This window comes from Gigantopelta aegis, chromosome 1 (genome assembly GCF_016097555.1).
Source record: "Gigantopelta aegis isolate Gae_Host chromosome 1, Gae_host_genome, whole genome shotgun sequence".
Lineage (NCBI taxonomy): Eukaryota > Metazoa > Mollusca > Gastropoda > Neomphalida > Peltospiridae > Gigantopelta > Gigantopelta aegis.
Genome location: NC_054699.1, coordinates 16668902 through 16692507, shown reverse-complemented (window position 1 = coordinate 16692507; position 23606 = coordinate 16668902). Strand labels below are relative to the sequence as shown.

General features: G+C 38.7%; 1 protein-coding gene across 4 annotated transcripts in view; it reads right to left on the bottom strand.

Annotated features, from left to right (window-relative positions):
- LOC121371237 (FERM, ARHGEF and pleckstrin domain-containing protein 2-like) overlaps window positions 1–23606 on the bottom strand; it is a 252110-nt gene that overhangs the window by 58345 nt on the left and 170159 nt on the right. For 2 of the 4 annotated variants that reach the window (XM_041496995.1, XM_041497003.1), the window contains exons 10-12: window positions 18809–18969; window positions 14304–14384; window positions 6653–6984 (exon numbers count right to left, since the gene is read on the bottom strand). In XM_041496995.1, coding sequence (XP_041352929.1) covers window positions 6653–6984; window positions 14304–14384; window positions 18809–18969 — 574 coding nt within the window. Of the gene's footprint in view, window positions 1–3406; window positions 6985–14303; window positions 14385–18808; window positions 18970–23606 lie in introns of those variants that run through there. The other 2 variants (XM_041496977.1, XM_041496985.1) reach the window with 1 other exon arrangement.

Below are 23606 nucleotides of genomic sequence, written 5' to 3'. Positions count from 1 at the left end.
TGGTCCAGATCACATATATGTGCGATACAAGATAAATGCATCACATAGTAAGATTAAATAGGTATGTAATAAAAAGCAATATTGCACATCCGACAATGAAAGACAAACAATATGTGGTTTCTGTGTTATACATGTAAGTATTTGCTATAGGCTGCCGCAGATCTTTCTGATAACATGTCATTTTAGTAACTTTTGTTTTGTTTAATGACACCACTAGAGCACATTGATTTATCAATCATCGGCTATTTTGTGTCAAACATTTGGTAATTCTGACAAATAGTCTTCGGATAACTGCTACATTTTTTCATTAGTAGTAAGAGATCTTTTATTTTCATCATCCCACACAGGATAACACATACCATGTCCTTTGATATACCAATCGTGGTGCACTGGCTAGAACGAGAAATAGTCCAATGGGACAATCGACATGGGATCGATAGTAAATTTTAGTTGCATGTGACAAAAATCATAATGTGGACTGGTTTATAGTTTATGTGAATAGAACTAAACATAAAAACATTAAGTAGAGTTCATAAAAACAAAGTCGATGTCATTGTTGATGTTGCTGTTGTCATTAACACTGAAAACATAGCACCTAAATCATGAGTACCTTCCAACCGTGCCAAGGTAGGATGAAAGTCAATTTAGACATTTCTTGATCAGAATGATTAATTTGTTTTTTTCTTTCAATAATTTAACATTTTAATGGTATTATTTGCTTGTTGATTGCCAAACTTGCCACGGCAATACAAAAGTCATTTCAGACTCTTTTTTTTATCAGAATGTTCCCTTTATTTTTCCAATAATTTATAAGTTTTAATGATATTATTTGATAATTAATTTTTTATATTTCAAATTCCCCAAATCTATAAAAAAAAAAGAAGTAAAGTTTGTTTTATTTAACGACACCGCTAGAGCACATTGATTTCTATAAAAATATTTCCTAACCATATACTTTCAAATAAAAACACAAATGAGGTAATAATTTGTAAGTTTTAATGGTATTATTTGTTTGTTAATTTTTAACATTTCTAACTCCAACCTTGCCATATCTGACTTTTCTTGATCAGAATGCTCCATTTTATTTTCTCAATATTTTTTAATATTTCAAATGGCTCAAAACTATAATATTTTTGCTAACCGTAAACTTTCAAATAAAAACACAAACGAGGTAATGGAAATGGAATGTTAATTTCTAACAAGCAGTCATGTCATAAAAGAAATTTGCTTGTGCGAAAAGATTTTAATGGGAGAGAAGGAATTAGTCAGGGTTTTATATTAACTCCTATCTGAAAAATGTATTTCATAAATGAATGTTTCTACTGAAAACGTCATGCAATATTTAACTCCTTTCACTACCATTTTGAGCCCTGTGTAATACAGGGCCCATATTTTCGAAGCCATCTTAGCGCTAGAAATCGTAAAATCATCGTAGATTGTGACGTTACTACATCACACGCCATAGTGATGTCATATGGGCCCAGGACTCAATTTTAAAATTTGCACAACCTAAAAACAGCTTTTGCAAGGCTAGCTCTAGGTCAGCAGACAGTTTTGCCAGATTATCTAGCAATCTTCAAAAACTGCAGAAGTCCAGTTATTTTCTAACAAAATTTCAATTATTCCATGAAATTATTTTGCCAAATTAAATTAAAATTCACCAGTTGTTTTTGAAATTTGTAACTGGTGAATTTGGCGAGTGCCAGAGCTAGGAACTTATGCATGAAAAGACAGCATAATCTATTTCAATTTTAATAATCTTTTTTGTATTGTTAAAAAACCAAAGTAAGTCATCAGGATTTATCATTCATTCAGTGACTTTTACAAATGGTAAACTGATACACAAATGAAACTATCCTTCTTACAATTTGTGGTGGCTTGGTATAAGAAAAACGGATAAGTACATCATGGGTCTAAGGTAATTTTGTCCCATTGGTAAAAGACAAATATAGATTAATAAACAACTTTTATAGCAACATAATACTAAAATTAAAGGCTTACAAAAATATTCTGCATTTGCAATATTACACTATCAATCCAATGTAGCTATAGTCATTAGTAAGTAACTGGGTATTAGGACTTCAATTTGTGATTCTGACTTAAAAAAAAAAAAATAATTCATTCTGATCAACAAACTACAAAACAGCATGTTAATAATAAAATGTACAAAACTACAAATGAGCAAGTATTCTCTGTAAATGATTGGGGTTGGGACCTTATTATAGCAGCAGAGTTTGTGGGTTTAGCTAGTCACTGGCAGCTATGTTGCATTCAAACAGACTCATAACTGGTACAACTGGTACAAATTATTAATAACAGAATCATGCAAGTACATTATGATTGTAGTTTTCTTTGGTTTTCTTTTCTTTTTTGGGGGAGTCATTTATGTCTGTATTAAACCCATTCTTAACCAATATAATTAATCTGTATTGTAACCTTTAACGCATATGCAGCATAGAAGTCACAAATAACCAAACACATTTGCTGTTGCTGGCTTATTTTGATAATTACTGCATAGCAAGTGATTTTTGGTGAACTGTACATACAAGCATACCATAACATATACAGAAACTAATAATTATGATAAATATACTTTTTTTTTTAAATCTGTGTTACAGTTATCCTCCCTGATGGACTGTATAGTTCATTCTTCTCTCACCAGATGGAATGCTCAATTCTCAGAACCAAACGGCCCACTGCACCAATGAAATAGTCTTTTCCAAGATGGAATGCTTAAATTTGAGACCAGACTTCGAGAAAATAACAACTAATACTGATGGTGACATGTTGTCTTCGATGCAGAATGAAACGCTATACCAAAAATTGTGGGTGCTTCCAAACAACTGGAGGAAACTCCATGCAGGAAGAAAAATGATGGCTCTTCGTAACATTCAAATCTTAATGGACATACACTGTAGTAGTAAAGCTGGATACATATAAACATTTAACGCCTTCACTACCACCATCCAAACTGAGGGCCATTCCAGAAACGATTATATGGGTAGGGTGGGAGGCATCAAAACCAAATATTTTTTTATGCATGGCAATCTGATGTGATTTGTTTTAACAAAAATAAAGCTAATTTATCTAATTTATTTTGTCAGGTAGCGATTTTAAAAACAGGTTTTGCTAAATATTTCAATAATTTGGAAAAGGATGTATGTGAAATGTTAGTGTGCTACATTTTAGTGAGAAAAAAAATGGCATGTAAGCGCAACGTCCCACTCCTGTATCCATCTATGAATGTGGAGCAATGATGAAAACGACTCTTCCATTACAAATTATCATTTCTGGGACAGCCCTATGGTTAAAGGACATATATAGCAAAATATTAAACATCAGCTCTTTGTTAAATGATTTCACAAATTTCAGACTGGAAGAACAGTGTTAGTCTGAATTAGTCAGGTACACTTCTTTCACAAACTAAAGATCCCCCCCCCCCCCCCCCCCCAATGCACACCATATTCTCCATACACAACCCAAAAAATTATCTGGATGAAGCATTAAAGTTCACATGACATTCACACACACACACAGTGATATATGAGACCTGGGCCTGTGTTTATAAAACTTTTAAAGTTCAGACTCAATTTCTAATAACATCACACGCATACAATTTGTATGGCGTTGTCATGACATTAGTGTTTCAGACTTTATTAGTCTCGAGTCTTAGACTCTAAAAGTTTTACAAGCACCAGGCCTGCATCAAGATCATTTAAACAATCTGGAACCTTTTAAAAACACTTTAAAAAAACCCCATTGGTTTTTAGTTCTTTTATACAGTGACAAAGATGAAGGTGAAAACACAACCTAAACATACACGATTATTAATGATCCGAACTTGCAGTGGAGACGAGATCATCTGCACTTTTACCATCGGAGCTGGAACAAGGTGTAATGGTAACCTGTGGCGGCGGTTTGATGAACGTGTCTCCTTTTTTGCCAGAGTCCTCGAAGTCGCTCTCACTCTCACTGGTTGTGTAGGTCACATCTACTATATCGGATCTCTCAAGACTTGCCAGCGGATCCATGCTCAACCGCTTGCCATGAACGTGAGGCTGGCTTTCGGTGTCCAGGGATGAAGATGAATTGTCACTGGGAAATTCTAGTGCTGGTGGAGGTGGAGGGAAGTCGTCATCATCATCATCATCATCATCTTCGTGACCTTCATGATCATCCTTTTCGCTGAATTCCCCAGCCTCCAGTCTCTCCAACGACTCCAGAGGAGAAACCTCGCGCGTGTGGGACGTTCCTTCACTCATTCCCATCCCGGAGTCGATGGTCATATCTCGGATCATGTCCTTCTCTCCGTAATCTTCTAGGCACTTGGTGGCTGCATACTGCGCGTAGATCTCCTTAGCCGCATTGTGGTCCATCTCCCCTTCAGTATCACTCTCGTTCTCCGAGCTCTCACTACCACTGTATGTGAGATCACTCTCTGAACTATGACGGCGTAGATTCTCCAGTGTTTCCAGAATGTCTCCTGAATCGATGTCACCTTCGTGCTGGCTATCATAAAAGCTTGAATCATCTGGCTCTTCAATTGGACTCCTCATCACCAACATACTCACGTCGCTATGGAAACTCTGCTGCTGGATGTCAATATCCTCGTGGAAACTGACACGCTTTTCTGTCTTCGTTTCTGAAGAAGATGCCTGCAGCTCCTCCTCCTCTTCCACCTTCTGGAGCGACCACCTCTTCAGAGTCTCTATTGCTGCCTCTTTCTTTGGCTGTTCGGGCTGCTCTGGGGCCAACGGGTCAGGACGAAAGGTTGAGAAGGTCAAGGATGCTGGAGGGGTACTGTTTTTAGATGTCGGACTATCTTCGCCGTTGTACAAGAAAGCTGCCGCGGGGGAAGGGAGATCGAAGATAAGAGAACTCTGTTTGCCTGGACTGTGCACTGACTCATTTGTCTGGACCATGTGAGAACCTTTAGTGTTTGGCTTCACGGCAAACCAAGGATCTTTCTCTCCATCCAGCTGCTCGTAGCATCCTGAATCTGAAACCAGCAGACCTTTGGATTTGGTCAGCATGCCAAATGTGTTAATACTGTCAGATTCTCCGGATGTTGAGGGAGATGCGATTTTGTTGTGGTCAACAGATGAAATGCTGCTGCGGCTTTCGGATGAAATGCTACCTTTCTCAATGACCGTCTCTTTGCTTGCGGCCATGTCGGATGATTCAGACGAGGAGGAGATCCTGTCCGAAATAGGAGCAGATTGTTTGAAGCTGGGTGGCATGCCACTGACAGGCACGGGCTGAATGACGGACACAATATTTGGTTTATGAGAGATCGGAGCAGTGGAAGGTACAGAACCGGAGGATGCCTTGTGAGTTGAGCAAGTAGACATAGGTTGGTTAGGTTTTGAACCTATGGTAGATACAGAGGCATCATCTTCATTCTGTTTCTTCTCAGTCTGATCCTGATCTGATGAGTCATGTGCTTTTTCTTTGCTTTCCGTTGAAGAATTACTTTCTAAACCTTTTGGTTCAGAACTCTCCACTTCTTCCTTCACAATAACGGCCGACCCATTTGATAAGGGAGCATCTTTCGAAGCTTTGATGCGGCTTAGGATTTCTTTTTCAAATGACGGACTAGTGGTGTCATCTTTCGAAGAGAAGCTGGTTTTAGAAGGAAGATTATGGCAACAGACGAGTTCAAACCGTCTCAGTGTTGATGGAGATCGTTCACAGGACGAGTTCCTACTGTGAGATCCCTCTGCTTTCTTCGTGGAACGTCCAGGACTTTTTGACCTGTCCCTAGGCTTGACCTTTGGCCCTGTACAAACATCAGCAGCAGTGTAGAAAGCAGTTTCCTCGGTACTCTCACTATTGGTGTGCACACGCCGGTGAAGGGTGTAAGGGATGTCAGAAATCAGGTCCGTGTCTGCAGAAAACTTTCTCTTTTCGGGAATGTTTAAATCAAGAGATTTTACTTTTGACACCGAATGTCCGACTGCTACAACATCCTTTACAGTATCTGCTGCTTCTGTCTTTTTAACCTTTTCCACCAAAGGAGGGACATCTGTATGCGCGACTTTCACCTCTGAAACAGAGGTCTGCTCTTCAACATTACTGACTCTAGCGACAGGATTAACATCAGCTACGGTAACACACGTACTGCTGGCCTTGAAATCGGTGACAACCTCTTTCCCGAAAGTGGTCTCGGTTTTGTTCAGCGACTGCATATGTTCTTGCTTTTTGTCCTTGACAAACACCTTGGCTGTAATACAAGCACTGGGAGGAACCTCTCCATTGATGCCTATACTATCAAAAGAGCTACCCTGTTTGGTTAAAACAGCATTAGACCTGCCTGTAGCATCACCATGTGGAAGACTTGTACTAACGACATCTTTATCGGAAACCAAACCATTAACCACAGTACCGTCTACCTTCGTCGCTCCCACAACCTTACCCTCGTCTACCTTCGAAAACGTTACAGACTTCCCATCTCTCTCTCTCCCGCCCGCTGTCGATGAACCATCAACGCTCTCCCCTCCCCTTCCACCCTTCATCACCTCCCCGACGGGAGAAGCACTATCAATACCGTCATCATTGTCATTTGCATTTTGATTGGCTGACGTTTGCATGTCAATACTATTAGAAAACAGGTTTTGTTTCAACTTAACATCATCACAATTATAATCGGCACCTCTTTGTTCTAATGCTTCCGTCTTTGAAGAGTCCACCGAGTCGGTCTTCCGCAGGGCCCGCTCCAGAGCCGGGGTTCCCTCCAGACTGTGGCTGTGCTCCATCCTGGGCGACCCGAGGGAGCGGCTGCCCGACATGGAGCTGTCGCTGTGGATCTCGGCCGTCTCCACACGGGTCGGGCTGATGTGGTTGTCGTGGGGCGTGTCCAGGATGTGCGACCCACTCGACGCTGTGCTGTTGTGCAGGTCCGATGAGTTGTGGATGCTCGTCGACTTCATTGCGATCTTCGGAGTCACGCTCGTGCTGCGACTCGAGATTCGGCCGCTAGCCGATCTGAAAAAGAAAAAAGAAAAGAAAAATGTATTAATTGTGAGAGTGAGAGTACTGCTAGGGCAATATACAGAATTTCAGCTCAATATCTTGAATCACTCAGGGATGGGAATTGGTGAACTGTAAAAAAGAGGAAATCTAGAGGGGTCCCGGAAATTCTTGAAATTCTAGGTTAAAATCTGTGCCATCTGACACATTTTGGAGGAAAGGACGATTAAAATGCGAGGAAATGCAATGTTCCATGAGTGGAAAACAGCTGATCCGAGGAGAATTCCCACCCCTGATCACTGCAAAAAAAAAAAAAAGAGTCTGAAAAACTAATTTTTGTATCTCTTAAGTCCAAGGGCAATACTTTTGTGAAAAATGAAGCAACTTTCAGCATATCTTCCAAATTTAAGGGCCTTAACTCTTTCAAGTATTCTGGGAGTACTGCTAAATCAATACATGTCCCCCAAAAAATTTCATATCTTCCAAATTCAAGGGCCTTAACTATTTCAAGTATTCAGAGAGTAGTTAAAGCAATACATGTCCCAAACAAATTTTCATATCTTTCAAATTCAAGGGCCGTAACTCTCTCAAGTATTCAGAGAGTAGTTAAAGCAATACATGTCCCAAACAAATTTTCATATCTTCCAAATTCAAGGGCCGTAACTCTCTCAAGTATTCTGAGAGTACTACTAAATCAATACATGTCCCAAACAAATTTTCATATCTTCCAAATTCAAGGGCCGTAACTCTCTCAAGTATTCTGAGAGTACTACTAAATCAATACATGTCCCCAACAAATTTTCATATCTTCCAAATTCAAGGGCCGTAACTCTCTCAAGTATTCTGAGAGTACTACTAAATCAATACATGTCCCAAACAAATTTTCATATCTTCCAAATTCAAGGGCCGTAACTCTCAAGTATTCTAAGTACTGGTAAAGCAATACATGACCATTGCCGGGCCTAACAAATTTTCATATCTCCTAAGTTCAAGGGCCGTAACTGAAAACAAGCATTCTGAGAGTACTGCTAAGGCAGTACATGTTCCCAACATATTTTCATATCTTCAAAATTCAAGGGCCGTAACTCTCTCAAGTATTCTGAAAATACTGCTAAAGCAATACATGTCCCCTGCCAGGTGCAACAAATGTTTTTATCTCTTAAGTTCAAGGACCATAACTCTGTGAAAAACAATGAGTAAATGGCCATGAAAGTAAAACATGATCTGTAACAGTACATGGTAAAGATATACACAAAATGTCCAGTCCAATACCTTGAGGCATTATCAAACAAATATTCATATCTCCTAAGTTCAATGGCAATAACTGTGAAAAATTAGTAAATCCTCATGAAAGTCAAATTTGATCTGTAATAGCATATGATAAATTTATATATACAAATTTTAATCCATATCTCAAGGCATCCAATCAGTAGTTAACACTGTCATCAGAAGTAACTGATATCTGTAGTGTTAATTTCAGTGGAAGGAAGGAAATGTTTTATTTAACGATGCACTCAACACATTTTATTTATGGTTATATGGCATCAGACATATGGTTAAGGACCACATAGATATTGAGAGAGGAAACCCGCTGTCGCCACTTCATAGGCTACTGTTTTCGATTAGCAGCAAGGGATCTTTTATATGCACCATCTCACAGAGAGGATAGTACATACCACGGCCTTTGTTACACCAGTTGTGGAGCACTGGCTAGAAAAAGAATGTTAATTTCAGTGGACAGTTTGACCTGACATGTAGTTAATGACTATGAAACACCAATTAAGACATTATTAAATTAAATATATGTTGAATATTGCCATGTGAAATAAATTTCACAGTGTTCTTTTAAGTGGGTGCATAAAAAAAATGTATGTAGTGATTTCCCTAGAAATTAGGCAAGGCATGGTAGACCAAACACTTTTGGGGCATTTTCACCATTTTTGGGGCACTTGCTTTTCATTAAAAAAAACATTAAAGTAATTTATGCATTTGCTTTAATAAATGAATGGCAAAAGATATAAAAGGCATATTTTATTAATTAATAATACATTTTTGGATGTTTTATAAAGGCAATTTTAGAAGCTTGTTTAATCTCAGGGCAGCATGGCGTTGATTACGGCAAGATGGTGCTAGACTATTGAGGCATGGTGCTGCACCATGCTAAAACAAGCTAGGGAAAACACTATATATATATATATATATATATATATATATATATATATATATATAGTGTTTATATATATATATACTGAACAAAATAAGAAACTTCCGCTAACTTTGCTTGAACATAACTTGATGAAAACAAACCGGGGGAATAATTGTTATATATGCGGTTAAAGAGTGTTCTCCATGATGCATCGTTTGGTGCAAAAATCATGGCCATAGGTTAACAGAAACTGGGAGAAATTTTGACCAAGTGTGGTAGGGGTTAAAAAAAAACCCACCCACTTAATAACGGATATGACCACCTCTTGAATTGACCACTGCAGTGCATCGCAGGCACATAGAATTGACTAAAGTGTTGATTTCTGCCTGTGGAATATTGTTCCATTCCTGAATGAACGCTTGACGAAGTTCATTGACGTTAGCCGGTGGGTTGGGACGACGCCTCAATCGTCTGCCAGACTATCCCAGACATGCTCGATGGGGTTGAGATAAGGGATTTTAGCGGGCCAGTCATCAATGAAATCAATGTTATTTGTCCTAAGAAAATTTACATTGTCTCTAGCTGTAAGAGAGGTGGCATTATCAAGCTGAAAAATCGAGATGTTGGCGTTGTTATGGAACAGAGGAATGACGTGATGAGCGAGAATGTCATCGCGGTAACGTTGAGCATTTAAATTGCCATCAATGACGACAAGTGGTGAATGATAACCATGGGCAATGGCTGCCCAGACCACGACAAAACCCCCACCCCCGAAACGATCTCGTTCAAGAACACAACAGTCAGCATAGCGTTCATTTCTTCTACAGTAGAAGCGCACCCTGCCATCACCACGTTGTAAAGAAAATCTGGATTCATCTGAAAAAAGAACGGTATTCCAGTGTCGCCGTATCCAACGAATGTGTACACGTGCCCAATTAAGATGATTTAGACGATGACGTTGCGTTAAAATGCATCTGACGCAAGGACGTCGTGCATGTAAACCGTTCTCCCGCAGACGATTACGAACAGTTTGCCCACTGATTCGGTTATTATGAAGCCCAGGTCTGTTAGCAGCAGTAGCAGTGGCAGTTTGGAATCGATTGCGCAAATGCATGTTCATGATATAGCGATCTTGACCACGCGTTGTAACTCGCGGGCATCCACGACGTGGCAAGTCGTTGGTGCTTCCTGTCGTTCGAAATCTTACGTGAAGATTTCGTATCGCTTGACTAGAACTCCCAACATGCCTTGCAACGTCTTCTGTTGACATGCCAGCATCAAGCATGCCAATCACCCGTTTGCGTAAATTATTGGGTATTCTTGGCATACCGTATATCTTCGCCTGTAAGTCGATCTCGGCTATAAGTCGAGTCCCTAATTTCAAGCCCTGAAAACGTATTTTTTTATTGACCCGTTTATAAGTCGACCCATGAAAAACTACTTATAAATATTGAAATATTTCTTATTTTCAGCACATGAGAACAATAATATTTGAACAAAAGAAAATTATTTTACAAACTTCGGTTTTCACGTTTTGTACATCGCAATATGATCAGACTATTCCAATCAAACTATCATTATTACATAGCATCAAAACGAAATATTCCCTTAGTAGAGAGTGAAAGCTGTTTGACTGTTACTGTATAGTACTGTACAGATGGTTTTGTGCACAGACAACAACTTTATTTATAAACACTGACAACAGATCACTACGATAAAACTGAAAGTATCACGTTTTGCCGCCATATTAATACATGTAAGGAGGATAACTCTGGAAAGTACACTGGTTTTTGTACCAAATGATGTGTGTCCCTATTGCTCTAGATAAGTGAACTGCAGAGATCAGTCTATTTTAAGGGAAAGCTCAGTAATATTCATGAAGTTAATCACCGCCAAAACATTGTTTGAACAACCATTAATGCCAGTGACCAGATTTCAAAATAAACTCAGGCAACAGGTAGTTAGTATTGTTTACATTTTTACTATTAGTGATGACTGTTAATTTAACTAAGTGGACTGTTGTCTTGGCATGTGAGTGAGATCGTACGCCTTTTCGCATAACCAAAACCGTTCTAATGCCAAAAAAAATAGGTTATAAAAAATAAATGTGTCAAATTAACATATTTGAGTATAAATACATGGCATACTTCAACAATAAAACTTGTAAAATAATCCCCAAAACAGTAATATTTTTTGGTGAAATTTTTTTACCCTCTTATAAGTCGACCCCCCAAGTTATAAAATAATTTTTGGGTGAAAAAAATTCGACTTATAGGCGAAGATATACGGTACTAAAAATGCTACAATGTAAAAAACGTTAATTTTTTTACTAATTTTGAAGCGTTTTCGTTCACTTGACAACAATGTCAGTAAGACAAGTAAAACAAATTGACTACATGGGACATGTCGAACCATGCATGCATGTGCAAATTGAATTTCACGTTGTCGGCGATTAACAGTGCAAAAATAATCGATAAAATTCATGAATCCTGATAATACAGCTCAAGGCTAATACTACCTACATAATTTCATTACACAATGAATTCTTTAACACAACAAATAATATATGTACAAATCGGAAGTTTCTTTTTTTGTTCAGTATATATATATATATATATACACTGATGGAAGAAAATAAGAGAACAGATGGAATTTTAGATATTAATTAATTACTTGAAATGTTCTGTCTGTATAAAATACAACAATGTAATATGTAATTGAATGTCACAAATATGGCGTTGAATGTCAGTAATATGGGGTTCAATGTCACAAATATGAGGTTGAATGTCAGTAATATGTGGTTGAACGTCAGTGATATGTGGTTGAACATCAGTAATATGGGTTTGAATATCAGTAATACGACGCTGAACATCAGTAATATGTGGTTGAACGATGAATGTCAGTAATGTGGTTGAAAGTCTGTAATATGTGGTTGAATGTCAGTAATATGGGTTTGAATATCAGTAATATGGGGTTGAATGTCAGTAATATGGGGCTGAATATCAGTAATATGGGGTTGCATGTCAGTAATATGGGGCTGAATATCAGTAATATGGGGCTGAATGTCAGTAATATGGGGCTGAATGTCAGTAATATGGGGCTGAACATCAGTAATATGCGGTTGAATGTCAGTAATATGGGGTTGAATGTCAGTAATATGGGTTTGAATGTCAGTAATATGGGGTTGAATGTCAGTAATATGGGTTTGAATGTCAGTAATATGGGGCTGAACATCAGTAATATGGGGTTGAATGTCAGTAATATGGGGTTGAATGTCAGTAATATGGGTTTGAATGTCAGTAATATGGGGTTGAATGTCAGTAATATGGGGTTGAATGTCAGTAATATGGGTTTGAATGTCAGTAATATGGGGTTGAATGTTACTAATATGCATTGAATGTCATGGTTAGCTTCCTGACACTATGGATGAGGGTTTTGAATGCAGTCAATATTTTATGTTACTATTTGTGTCTTTTCTCATTTGTTTCCATCAGTATATATTGTACATGTAGATAGTGTGATAGAACGTGAAGTGAATATATAAGAAGAAATACAAATTAAAAACTTAAATTATGAAAATTAAGACCGGCCTCAGTGGTATCATGATTAAGCCATCGGTCATAAGGCTGGTATGTACAGGGTTCGCCGCCCAATACCGGCTCCACCTAGAGTGAGTTTAACAACTCAGTGATTAGGTGTAGGACCACTACACCGACTTCGCTCTCACTAATCACTAACAACAAATCATCAACACACAGCCCAGATAACTGAGGTGTGTGCCCAAGAAAGAGTACTTGAAACTTAATTGGATATAATCACGAAAATAAGTTAAAATGAATGAATGAATATGAAAATTAAAGAGTTTGGAGAAATTATTTCTGAACTTAACTGTGACTTATACACTTGAATGTTGGAAAGTTTCCCAAGCAAGTTCCTTTCCAGAATTAATTTCAAGATAGACAATGCATGTATACAGACAATGCATGTGTACAGACAATGCATGTACACAGACAATGCATGTGGACAGACAATGCATGTGTACAGACAATGCATGTATACAGACAATGCATGTATACAGACAATGCATGTAAATGCATGTGCACAGACAATGTACGTGCACAGACAATGCATGTGCACAGACAATGCATGTGCACAGACAATGCATGTGCACAGACAATGCATGTACACAGACAATGCATGTACACAGACAATGCATGTATACATTTGATGAGAGAGAGAAAAAAAACACCTAATTATTGTTTAAGAAAATACTTCTTTGTTATCATACAACATGTAAAATGTTCAGAGAGAAAGATTTACTCCACAACAGTTGAATGAATTCATGCGATACAAAGTTACATTTGAAAACATCAATAAATAACTTACTTCCTGTATCCAAATGAAAGCAAAATAATAAAGAAATATTTGATTTAGTGCTTTTTTTACATTTACAGCTTATATTAATTTTCACCTACTTAATATTTCTTTTCTTTCTTCTTCTTTTTGGTTTTCTTTTATTATTGGTTTTTGGTTTTTTGTTTGTAATTAATCCCACAGATTTAAATTTAGATAAAATGTTTGGAATGGTCTTATTATGTAATCTCCCTATGAGAATGTGCAAATATATTTGTTAAACTATATATAATAAGCATTAATTTGATGTGAGGGAACAAATTATTTAAGTTTATTCACATTACAAATGTCATTAACAATAAATAATGATGATGATATGATTATGATGATAAAAAATAACATAACATATTTACTCCAGGGTTTATATTTGGATAAAACATTTGTCCTTGAACCCTGGACTTAAAATAACAAATTCCTAGTAAATGTTTGTTTTGTTTAATGACACCACTAGAGCACATTGATTATTAATCATCGGCTATTGGATGTCAAACATTTGGTCATTCAGACTTGTAGTCATCAGAGGAAACCTGCTACAGTTTCCCTAATGTAGCAAGGGATCTTTTATAATGAGAAAAACCCAATCAGTTGAATGGATCCACTGAGGTGGCTCGATCCTGCGACGCAAGCATCTCAAGCGAGCACTCAACCGACTGAGTTCCAAGTAAAAAGCAACATTTATACAGTGAAACCTCTCAACACTGGATGTAGCGTACCTGCATATATGGAAGTTAGGCCCCTGTTTAAAAAACAAAACAAAAGTGAAAGTAGAACTTACCTCTCAAACTGTAGCTTCTTTAATGTGTCTATGTTCCCTCGGACGTACTCCATCAATTCTTTCTGTGTTCTACCACTGTACCTAGAAATCATTAACTAACAGGTTAATATGGTGGAATTCCTATAACAGATTTAGTCAAAGTGACAAAAACAAATAAAAGATATATGCTAATGCTAGGCTTAGACTGTCAACTGTTATGACGAAGTTAGCCAACTCAACGGTTGTGTTGTAATTTCCCAAATTCCCAACTTAGGATGGGTATGCTCAGATTAACAACTAATGGGTTATACCACGAGAATCATTTGTAAGAGCGCTCAAACTAGCAACTGGACAGTCTTAGAAGTCATGAGAGCAGAAAATTGGCCAACTTTGTGCTGGCAGTTGGTAATCTGAGTCTACTATTTATCTGTATGATATAAGATTACTTACATAGATTTACGCAAATTCGTAAAAACTATTAGTAGAATTCCTTGAATAGATGTACCAAAGTGATAAAACTGTTAGTATATCAATGAAGTTTTATTTCTCCATGGCAGGTTAAAATACTCGAATTTCTTTAAAAAGTAAATAGGCGAAGTCATACAATTAATGTTTGATTGGTTTAATGACACCATTAAAACACACTGATTTATTAATCATCAGCTATTGGATGTCTTACACTTAGTAATTCTGATATATAGTCTTAGCTCTTTTATTTGCACCATCCCTCAGACAGGATAGCACATACCACAGCCTTTGATACACCAGTTGTGGTGCAGTGGCTGGAATAAAAAACAGTCCAATTGGCCCACTGATGTGGATCGATCCTAGTTGGTTGAAATGATGCATGTAGCAGCTTTAGCCATATGTTACCATTGCCGTCTATGGGTACAGCTGGGCAGTATACTATATATACCGTTCGGTATCAGTATTATGTCAATACCGATTTACTGTATCAAGCAAATTTAAAAATACCGATATTTCGGTATTGAAAAATGTTATCCGCCATTTAGTAAAGAACTAACAATACATCTGACGAAGGCAAAATAGCTGAAAAGAAGAGAGAGATGACGGTCTTGTGTATGGAAGTTAATTTTATTTTGATGAAATTAACGGGTGAGACTTAACTCGGGCATGCATTTAAAGCCAAGTATACTGAAAATACGGCTCTATATCAGTATTGGTATTGTGTCAATACCGAATACCATACCGATACAGAGGTATATCACCCCAAAAATAATTTTAAAATCCTGATACCAAACCTGAAATTTCAATACTGCCAAGCTCTATCTATGGGATTTGATTTGGTGGTAGAAACCCTTCACCGCGTCTACGTACCTAAACGACGAACCTCGACTGACAACTCGAGCCATATGTTACCAATGTCGTCTATGGGGTTTGATTTGGTAGTAGAAACCCTTCACCACGTCTACATACCTAAACGACGAACCTCGACTGACAACTCGAGCCATATGTTACCATTGTCGACTATGGAGTTTGATTTGGTGGTAGAAACCCATTACCACGCCTATGTACCTGAACGATGAACCTCGACTGACAACTCGAGTCATATGTTACCACTGTCGTCTATGGGGTTTGATTTGGTGGTAGAAACCCGTTAACTTGTCTACGTACCTGAATGACCAACCTTGACCAACAACTCGAGCCATATGTTACCATTGTCACCTATGGGGTTTGATTTGGTGGTAGAAACCCTTCACTGTGTCTACGTACCTGAACGACGAACCTCGACAGACAACTCGAGCCATATGTTATCACTGTCGTCTATGGGGTTTGATTTGGTGGTAGAAACCCTTCACTGTGTCTACGTACCTGAACGATGAACCTCGACTGACAACTCAAGTCATATGTTACCATTGTCATCTATGGGGTTTGATTTGGTGGTAGAAACCCGTTAACTTGTTTACGTACCTGAATGACCAACCTTGACCAACAACTCAAGTCATATGTTACCATTGTCATCTATGGGTTTTGATTTGGTGGTAGTAAACCCTTCACTGTGTCTACGTACCTGAACGACAAACCTCGACCGACAACTCGAGCCATACGTTACCATTGTCGTCTATGGGGTTTGATTTGGTGGTAGTAACCCTTCACTGTGTCTACATACCTGAACGACAAACCTTGACCGACAACTCAAGCTATATGTTACCATGGTTGTCTATGGGGTTTGATTTGGTGGTAAAAACCCTTCACTGATTCTACTAAGTGCCTGAATGACAAGCCTCGACTGACAACTCGAGCCATATATTACCATTGTCGACTATGGAGTTTGATTTGGTGGTAGAAACCCTTCACCGTGTCTACTACGTACCTAAACGATGAACCTCGACCGACAACTTGAGCCATATGGTACCATTGTTGTCTATGGGGTTTGATTTGGTGGTAGAAACCCTTCACTTTGTCTACATACCTAAACAACGAACCTCTACTGACAACTCGAGCCATATGCTACCATTGTCGTCTATGGGGTTTGATTTGGTGGTAGTAACCCTTCACTGTGTCTACATACCTGAACGACAAACCTTGACCGACAACTCAAGCTATATGTTACCATGGTTGTCTATGGGGTTTGATTTGGTGGTAGAAACCCTTCACCGCGTCTACTACGTACCTGAACGATGAACCTCGACCGACAACTTGAGCCATATGGTACCATTGTTGTCTATGGGGTTTGATTTGGTGGTAGAAACCCTTCACCTTGTCTACATACCTAAACAACGAACCTCTACTGACAACTCGAGCCATATGCTACCATAGTCGACTATGGAGTTTGATTTGGTGGCAGAAACTCTACACCGCATCTATGTACCTGAACGACGAACCTTGACCGACAATTCGAGCCATAATATTATGTTACTATTGTTGTCTATGGGGTTTGATTTGGTGGAAGAAACCCTTTACTGCTTTTTCGTACCTGAACGATGAACTTCGACTGACAACTTGAGTCATATGTTACCATTGTCATCTATGGGGTTTGATTTGGTGGTAGAAACCCGTTACCGTGTCTATGTACCTGAACGACCAACCTCGACTGACAACTCGAGCCATATGTTACCAATGTCGTCTATGGGGTTTGATTTGGTAGTAGAAACCCTTTACCGCGTCTACATACCTAAACGACGAACCTCGACTGACAACTCGAGCCATATGTTACCAATGTCGTCTATGGGGTTTGATTTGGTAGTAGAAACCCTTCACCGCGTCTACATACCTAAACGACGAACCTCGACTGACAACTCGAGCCATATGTTACCATTGTCGACTATGGAGTTTGATTTGGTGGTAGAAACCCTTCACTGTGTCTACGTACCTGAACGATGAACCTTGACCGACAACTCGAGCCATATGTTACCATCGTTGTCTATGGGGTTTGATTTGGTGGTAAAAACCCTTCACTGAGTCTACTAAGTGCCTGAATGACAAGCCTCGACTGAAAACTCGAGCCATATATTACCATTGTCGACTATGGAGTTTGATTTGGTGGTAGAAATCCTTCACCGCGTCTACTATGTACCTGAACGATGAACCTCGACTGACAACTCGAGCCATATGTTACCATTGTTGTCTATGGGGTTTGATTTGGTGGTAGAAACCCTTCACCTTGTCTACATACCTGAACAACAAACCTCTAATGGAGCCATATGCTACCATAGTCGACTATGGAGTTTGATTTGGTGGCAGAAACTCTACACCACATCTATGTACCTGAACGACGAACCTTGACCGACAATTCGAGCCATAATATTATGTTACTATTGTTGTCTATGGGGTTTGATTTGGTGGAAGAAACCCTTTACTGCTTCTTCGTACCTGAACGATGAACTTCGACTGACAACTTGAGTCATATGTTACCACTGTCATCTATGGGGTTTGATTTGGTGGTAAAACCCGTTAACTTGTCTACATACCTGAACGACCAACCTCGACCGACAACTCGAGCCATATGTTACCATTGTCATCTATGGGGTTTGATTTGGTGGTAGAAACCCGTTACCGTGTCTATGTACCTGAACGACCAACCTCGACTGACAACTCGAGCCATATGTTACCAATGTCGTCTATGGGGTTTGATTTGGTGGTAGAAACCTGTTACCACGCCTACATACCCGAACGACGAACTTCGACTGACAACTCGAGCCATATGTTACCATTGTCAACTATGGGGTTTGATTTGGTGGTAGAAACCTGTTACCACATCCACGTACCTGAACGAAGAACCTCGACTGACAACTCAAGTCTTATGTTACCATTGTCGACTATGGGGTTTGATTTGGTGGTAGAAACCTGATACCACGCCCACGTACCTGAACGAAGAACCTCGACTGACAACTCAAGTCTTATGTTACCATTGTCGACTATGGGGTTTGATTTGGTGGTAGAAACCTGTTACCACGCCCACGTACCTGAACGAAGAACCTCGACTGACAACTCAAGTCTTATGTTACCATTGTCGACTATGGGGTTTGATTTGGTGGTAGAAACCTGTTACCACGCCCACGTACCTGAACGAAGAACCTCGACTGACAACTCGAGCCTTCTTCCTGGGCAGCTTCTTCACCACTTGACATCGGAAGAAGGCGTGGTGTTCGATGCATTTTTTCCAAAAACTTTTGCATTCATTTCTAGAGTCAAAGAAAAACTCCACTGTGTCTTTGTAATAGCCCTGTATGGACGGGAAAAAAAAAAACAAATTAAAATTAATTATTAACTGAGATTGTTTGCTGCTATTGTAGTATGTTTCAATTAATATTATCCCCAGGTGTTAATCAGTGATGTAGCGGGAAGGGGGGGGAATCCCCCACCCACAATCAAACCTTTTTCTTTTTCTAACTGTATTAAATTTTATAAAATCATGCATACATATATACATAGTGTGGGTTGGTCTCCCCAATAGTGGGTTGTCCCCCTCTCAATATAAAATCCTGGCAGTGACACGAATTAATAATACAAAGTGTACTATTCTCATTCTCAAAATGTAATCTTTAAATTCAATTTCTCTTTCTTTCTATCTTTGTTTGTTTGTTCTTTTTTTCTTTGCTGTTAATTTAATTTTTTCATGTACGCATGTCCATTAAAACTAATGTAATACATTTTTTTTTTTTTTTATATATATATTGTGCACAATGTTTAGCCTATAACATAATTGTAAGGTAGTGATATCAGGGCCCAAACCCTGACACCACCAACTTTGTTTCTGTGATTAAATAGGGGTGTAATGAATACACATAGTGGCAAATATGATACATATCACGAATATGAGGTGACGAATACAAATATTTATTTATTCATGAATACAAACATGAAAAGGTTTTGCAGAAAGGAAGAACAGTATTTTTTATTTTTATAAGGTAAACCGGATTAATCATGGGTGTGTCTATTCTCAAGTCAAGAATCACGTTCTTTTTAAGGAACACTAATATATCCACATTATCAGAGGAAAGTGCAGCAATGCATTGCTCGAGTTCTCATTAAGAATTACACAAATTTATTTTGCTTTAATCAGCTAATGAAACACTTGCATATTGAAGGTACATTGCATACACTAAAAAATACTCTCATTATCAAAACAATCAAATCGACATTGCATTTTGGTTAGTGTGAATTAGAAACATAAATTGTACAGTTAGCATTACATATTATGTATTCGTGTATTTGGTTCAGCTAGTGACAAATACAAATGCAACTATGATAACCGATTGTTGTTCGGTGTAGCGAATATTCGAGTGTATCATAACACCACTAGGATGAATAAACTTCAACTCTTCAGCGAGCTAGCAAATGTAGGTAACGGTCATAGCCACTGAAAATTCAATGTGGCTATTATGGCAGAAACCAATAAGTTGGCTTCCTAACTGCCCGTATTCAAATACACCAACACGCCATTAGAGGCTTTGCTACTTAATTTTAGGACGTGTTTGCATAGAAATTGCTTTTATCAAATGGTCTGCGATAAGCAGATCAAAGTTTCATTGTAATGGGGTTGCCAAAGGACAATTTGTTACTTGCAGGAGAAAATAGTTAAAAATAGTCAATTTAATTAAACTTAAACAGGAACCATGCAAGATGCACTTAAAAGATTTCTATGTTATACTTTTTTTGTGTAGGTAATAAGTTAATAACTATCTTTAGTTATCAGGGAAAGTGATAAATGAAGTATTACATTTAAAAAAATGTATTGCATAAATATTAGTTCTGTGGGAATATGTATAGCTAAAGTATACTCGTATATATGCACAATAACAGACTTTCAATACATAAATGGTTGTGTGCAAAGTTCAGTGATCTTTGCAATGTATTTCACTGATTAGCATTTCCAATTCAAACAGTCTTTTGAAAATCAATTTGGGTGTGACAAAAGTAAAATTTCTCACGCTGGGATCAAAAAAAAAGAAAAAAGGAGGAATGCTTGTTCAAACACCATATTGGTGGTTGTTAGGTGTTGCATGCATGGCAACTGTGACCTTTTGTTCAATGTGTACATAGTGTTTGCCAGCATGGGTGGTACATGGGTGGTACACTGGTGGCACTAAAAATTGTGCACCTAATCATTTATCTTACCTGTATATCTTTCAGGCAAAAATCCTTATCCATCATTAAAAAAATAAAATTGTTTTACCACCATAATACAATGTAACAATAAAGAAGTCACTAGTGAAAGTTAAAAATTGCAATGGCAGTTCCTAGTCTTTCACACAATTCTTTTCAAAAAGTTACACTATAAGTCTTTAGTTGCATTCACACTTACACTTTAGACTAGTTTAACCAAACTGGTATAACTAAACCAGTTTAAACTTAAGTGTGAATGCAATCTCTTCCCCTATACCAGTATAGCTAAACCAGTACAGCTAAAATGCTTTGGCATGTGGTTTAGTAAAACTAACATAACTAAAACAGTTTAAAAGTTAAGTGTGAATGCAAACTGTTTTAGTTCAACTAGTATACATGTAAGACAGAAGTGACAGTGACCTAACAGTCAGAAGTGACAGTGACCTCACAGTCACAACTGACAGTGACCTCACAGTAAGAAGGGACAGTGACCTCACAGGCAGAAGTGACAGAGACCTCACAGTAAGAAGGAACAGTGACCTCACAGTCAGAAGTGATAGTGACCTCAGTCAGAAGTGACAATGACAGTGACCTCACAGTCAGAAGTGACAGTGACAGTGACCTCACAGTCAGAAGTGACAGAGACCTCACAGTCAGAAGGGACAGTGACCTCACAGTCAGAAGTGATAGTGACCTCACAGTCAGAAGTGTCAGTGACCTCACAGTCAGAAATGACAGTGACCTCACAGTCAGAAGTGATCGTGACCTCAGTCAGAAGTGACAGTCACATCAGTCAGGAGTGACAGTCACCTCACAGTCAGAAGTGACAGTCACCTCACAGACAGAAGTGACAGTGACCTAACAGTCTGAAGTGACAGTGACCTCACAGTCAGAAGTGACAGAGACCTCACAGTAAGAAGGAACAGTGACCTCACAGTCAGAAGTGATAGTGACCTCAGTCAGAAGTGACAATGACAGTGACCTCACAGTCAGAAGTGACAGTGACAGTGACCTCACAGTCAGAAGTGACAGAGACCTCACAGTAAGAAGGAACAGTGACCTCACAGTCAGAAGTGATAGTGACCTCAGTCAGAAGTGACAATGACAGTGACCTCACAGTCAGAAGTGACAGTGACAGTGACCTCACAGTCAGAAGTGACAGAGACCTCACAGTCAGAAGGGACAGTGACCTCACAGTCAGAAGTGATAGTGACCTCACAGTCAGAAGTGTCAGTGACCTCACAGTCAGAAATGACAGTGACCTCACAGTCAGAAGTGATCGTGACCTCAGTCAGAAGTGACAGTCACATCAGTCAGGAGTGACAGTCACCTCACAGTCAGAAGTGACAGTCACCTCACAGACAGAAGTGACAGTGACCTAACAGTCTGAAGTGACAGTGACCTCACAGTCAGAAGTGACAGAGACCTCACAGTAAGAAGGAACAGTGACCTCACAGTCAGAAGTGATAGTGACCTCAGTCAGAAGTGACAATGACAGTGACCTCACAGTCAGAAGTGACAGTGACAGTGACCTCACAGTCAGAAGTGACAGAGACCTCACAGTAAGAAGGAACAGTGACCTCACAGTCAGAAGTGATAGTGACCTCAGTCAGAAGTGACAATGACAGTGACCTCACAGTCAGAAGTGACAGTGACCTCACAGTCAGAAGTGACAGAGACCTCACAGTAAGAAGGGACAGTGACCTCACAGTCAGAAGTGATAGTGACCTCACAGTCAGAAGTGTCAGTGACCTCACAGTCAGAAGTGACAGTGACCTCACAGTCAGAAGTGATCGTGACCTCAGTCAGAAGTGACAGTCACATCAGTCAGAAGTGACAGTCACCTCACAGTCAGAAGTGACAGTCACCTCACAGTCAGAAGTGACAGTCACCTCACAGTCAGAAGGGACAGTGACAGTGACCTCAGTCAGAAGGGACAGTAACCTCACAGTCAGAAGTGACAGTGACCTCACAGTCAGAAGTGATAGTCACCTCACAGTCAGAAGGGACAGTGACCTCAGTCAGAAGGGACAGTCAACTCACAGTCAGAAGGGACAGTGACCTCACAGTCAGAAGTGACAGTGACCTCACAGTCAGAAGTGACAGTGACCTCACAGTCAGAAGTGACAGTGACCTCACAGTCAGAAGTGACAGTCAACTCACAGTCAGAAGTGACAGTCAACTCAGTCAGAAGTGACAGTGACCTCACAGTCAGAAGTGACAGTGACCTCACAGTCCGAAAAAGCTGTAAGTGTGTTAGCAATGGCCTAACAGACTCATAGTCCATTGTTTAGTCTAGTGGTATTGTTAAAACAAAAACAAACTTTAATAAGTTATTGGAAGTATTAGAACAAAACAAATACAAAACAACTATTAACAAAGGAACATGCAAAACATATACTGAACACAAAAATACCTGGGATCACTCCCTTTATTGCTACAAAACATTACCAATGCAGGTTAGGATACCAAATCAATAAATCATATTAAAATTACTATAAAAATAATAAATTCAACTAGAACAGGAGAAATGAAAGGTTATCTAAATGGGTAACTGATAAATAAATAAATAAAATCACTAGATATTTCATATTTTTAAATGTGAAAATGTATTTTCTAAATCAGTCAACAAAAGAAACAATATTACTACATACTGTTTTGGAGGGAGGGTTAAGATAGAAAAAACATATATAGAAAAAAGCTATGAAAATTAATATTATTCAGTCTACACAATAAATTAATTTGAGTATAAAG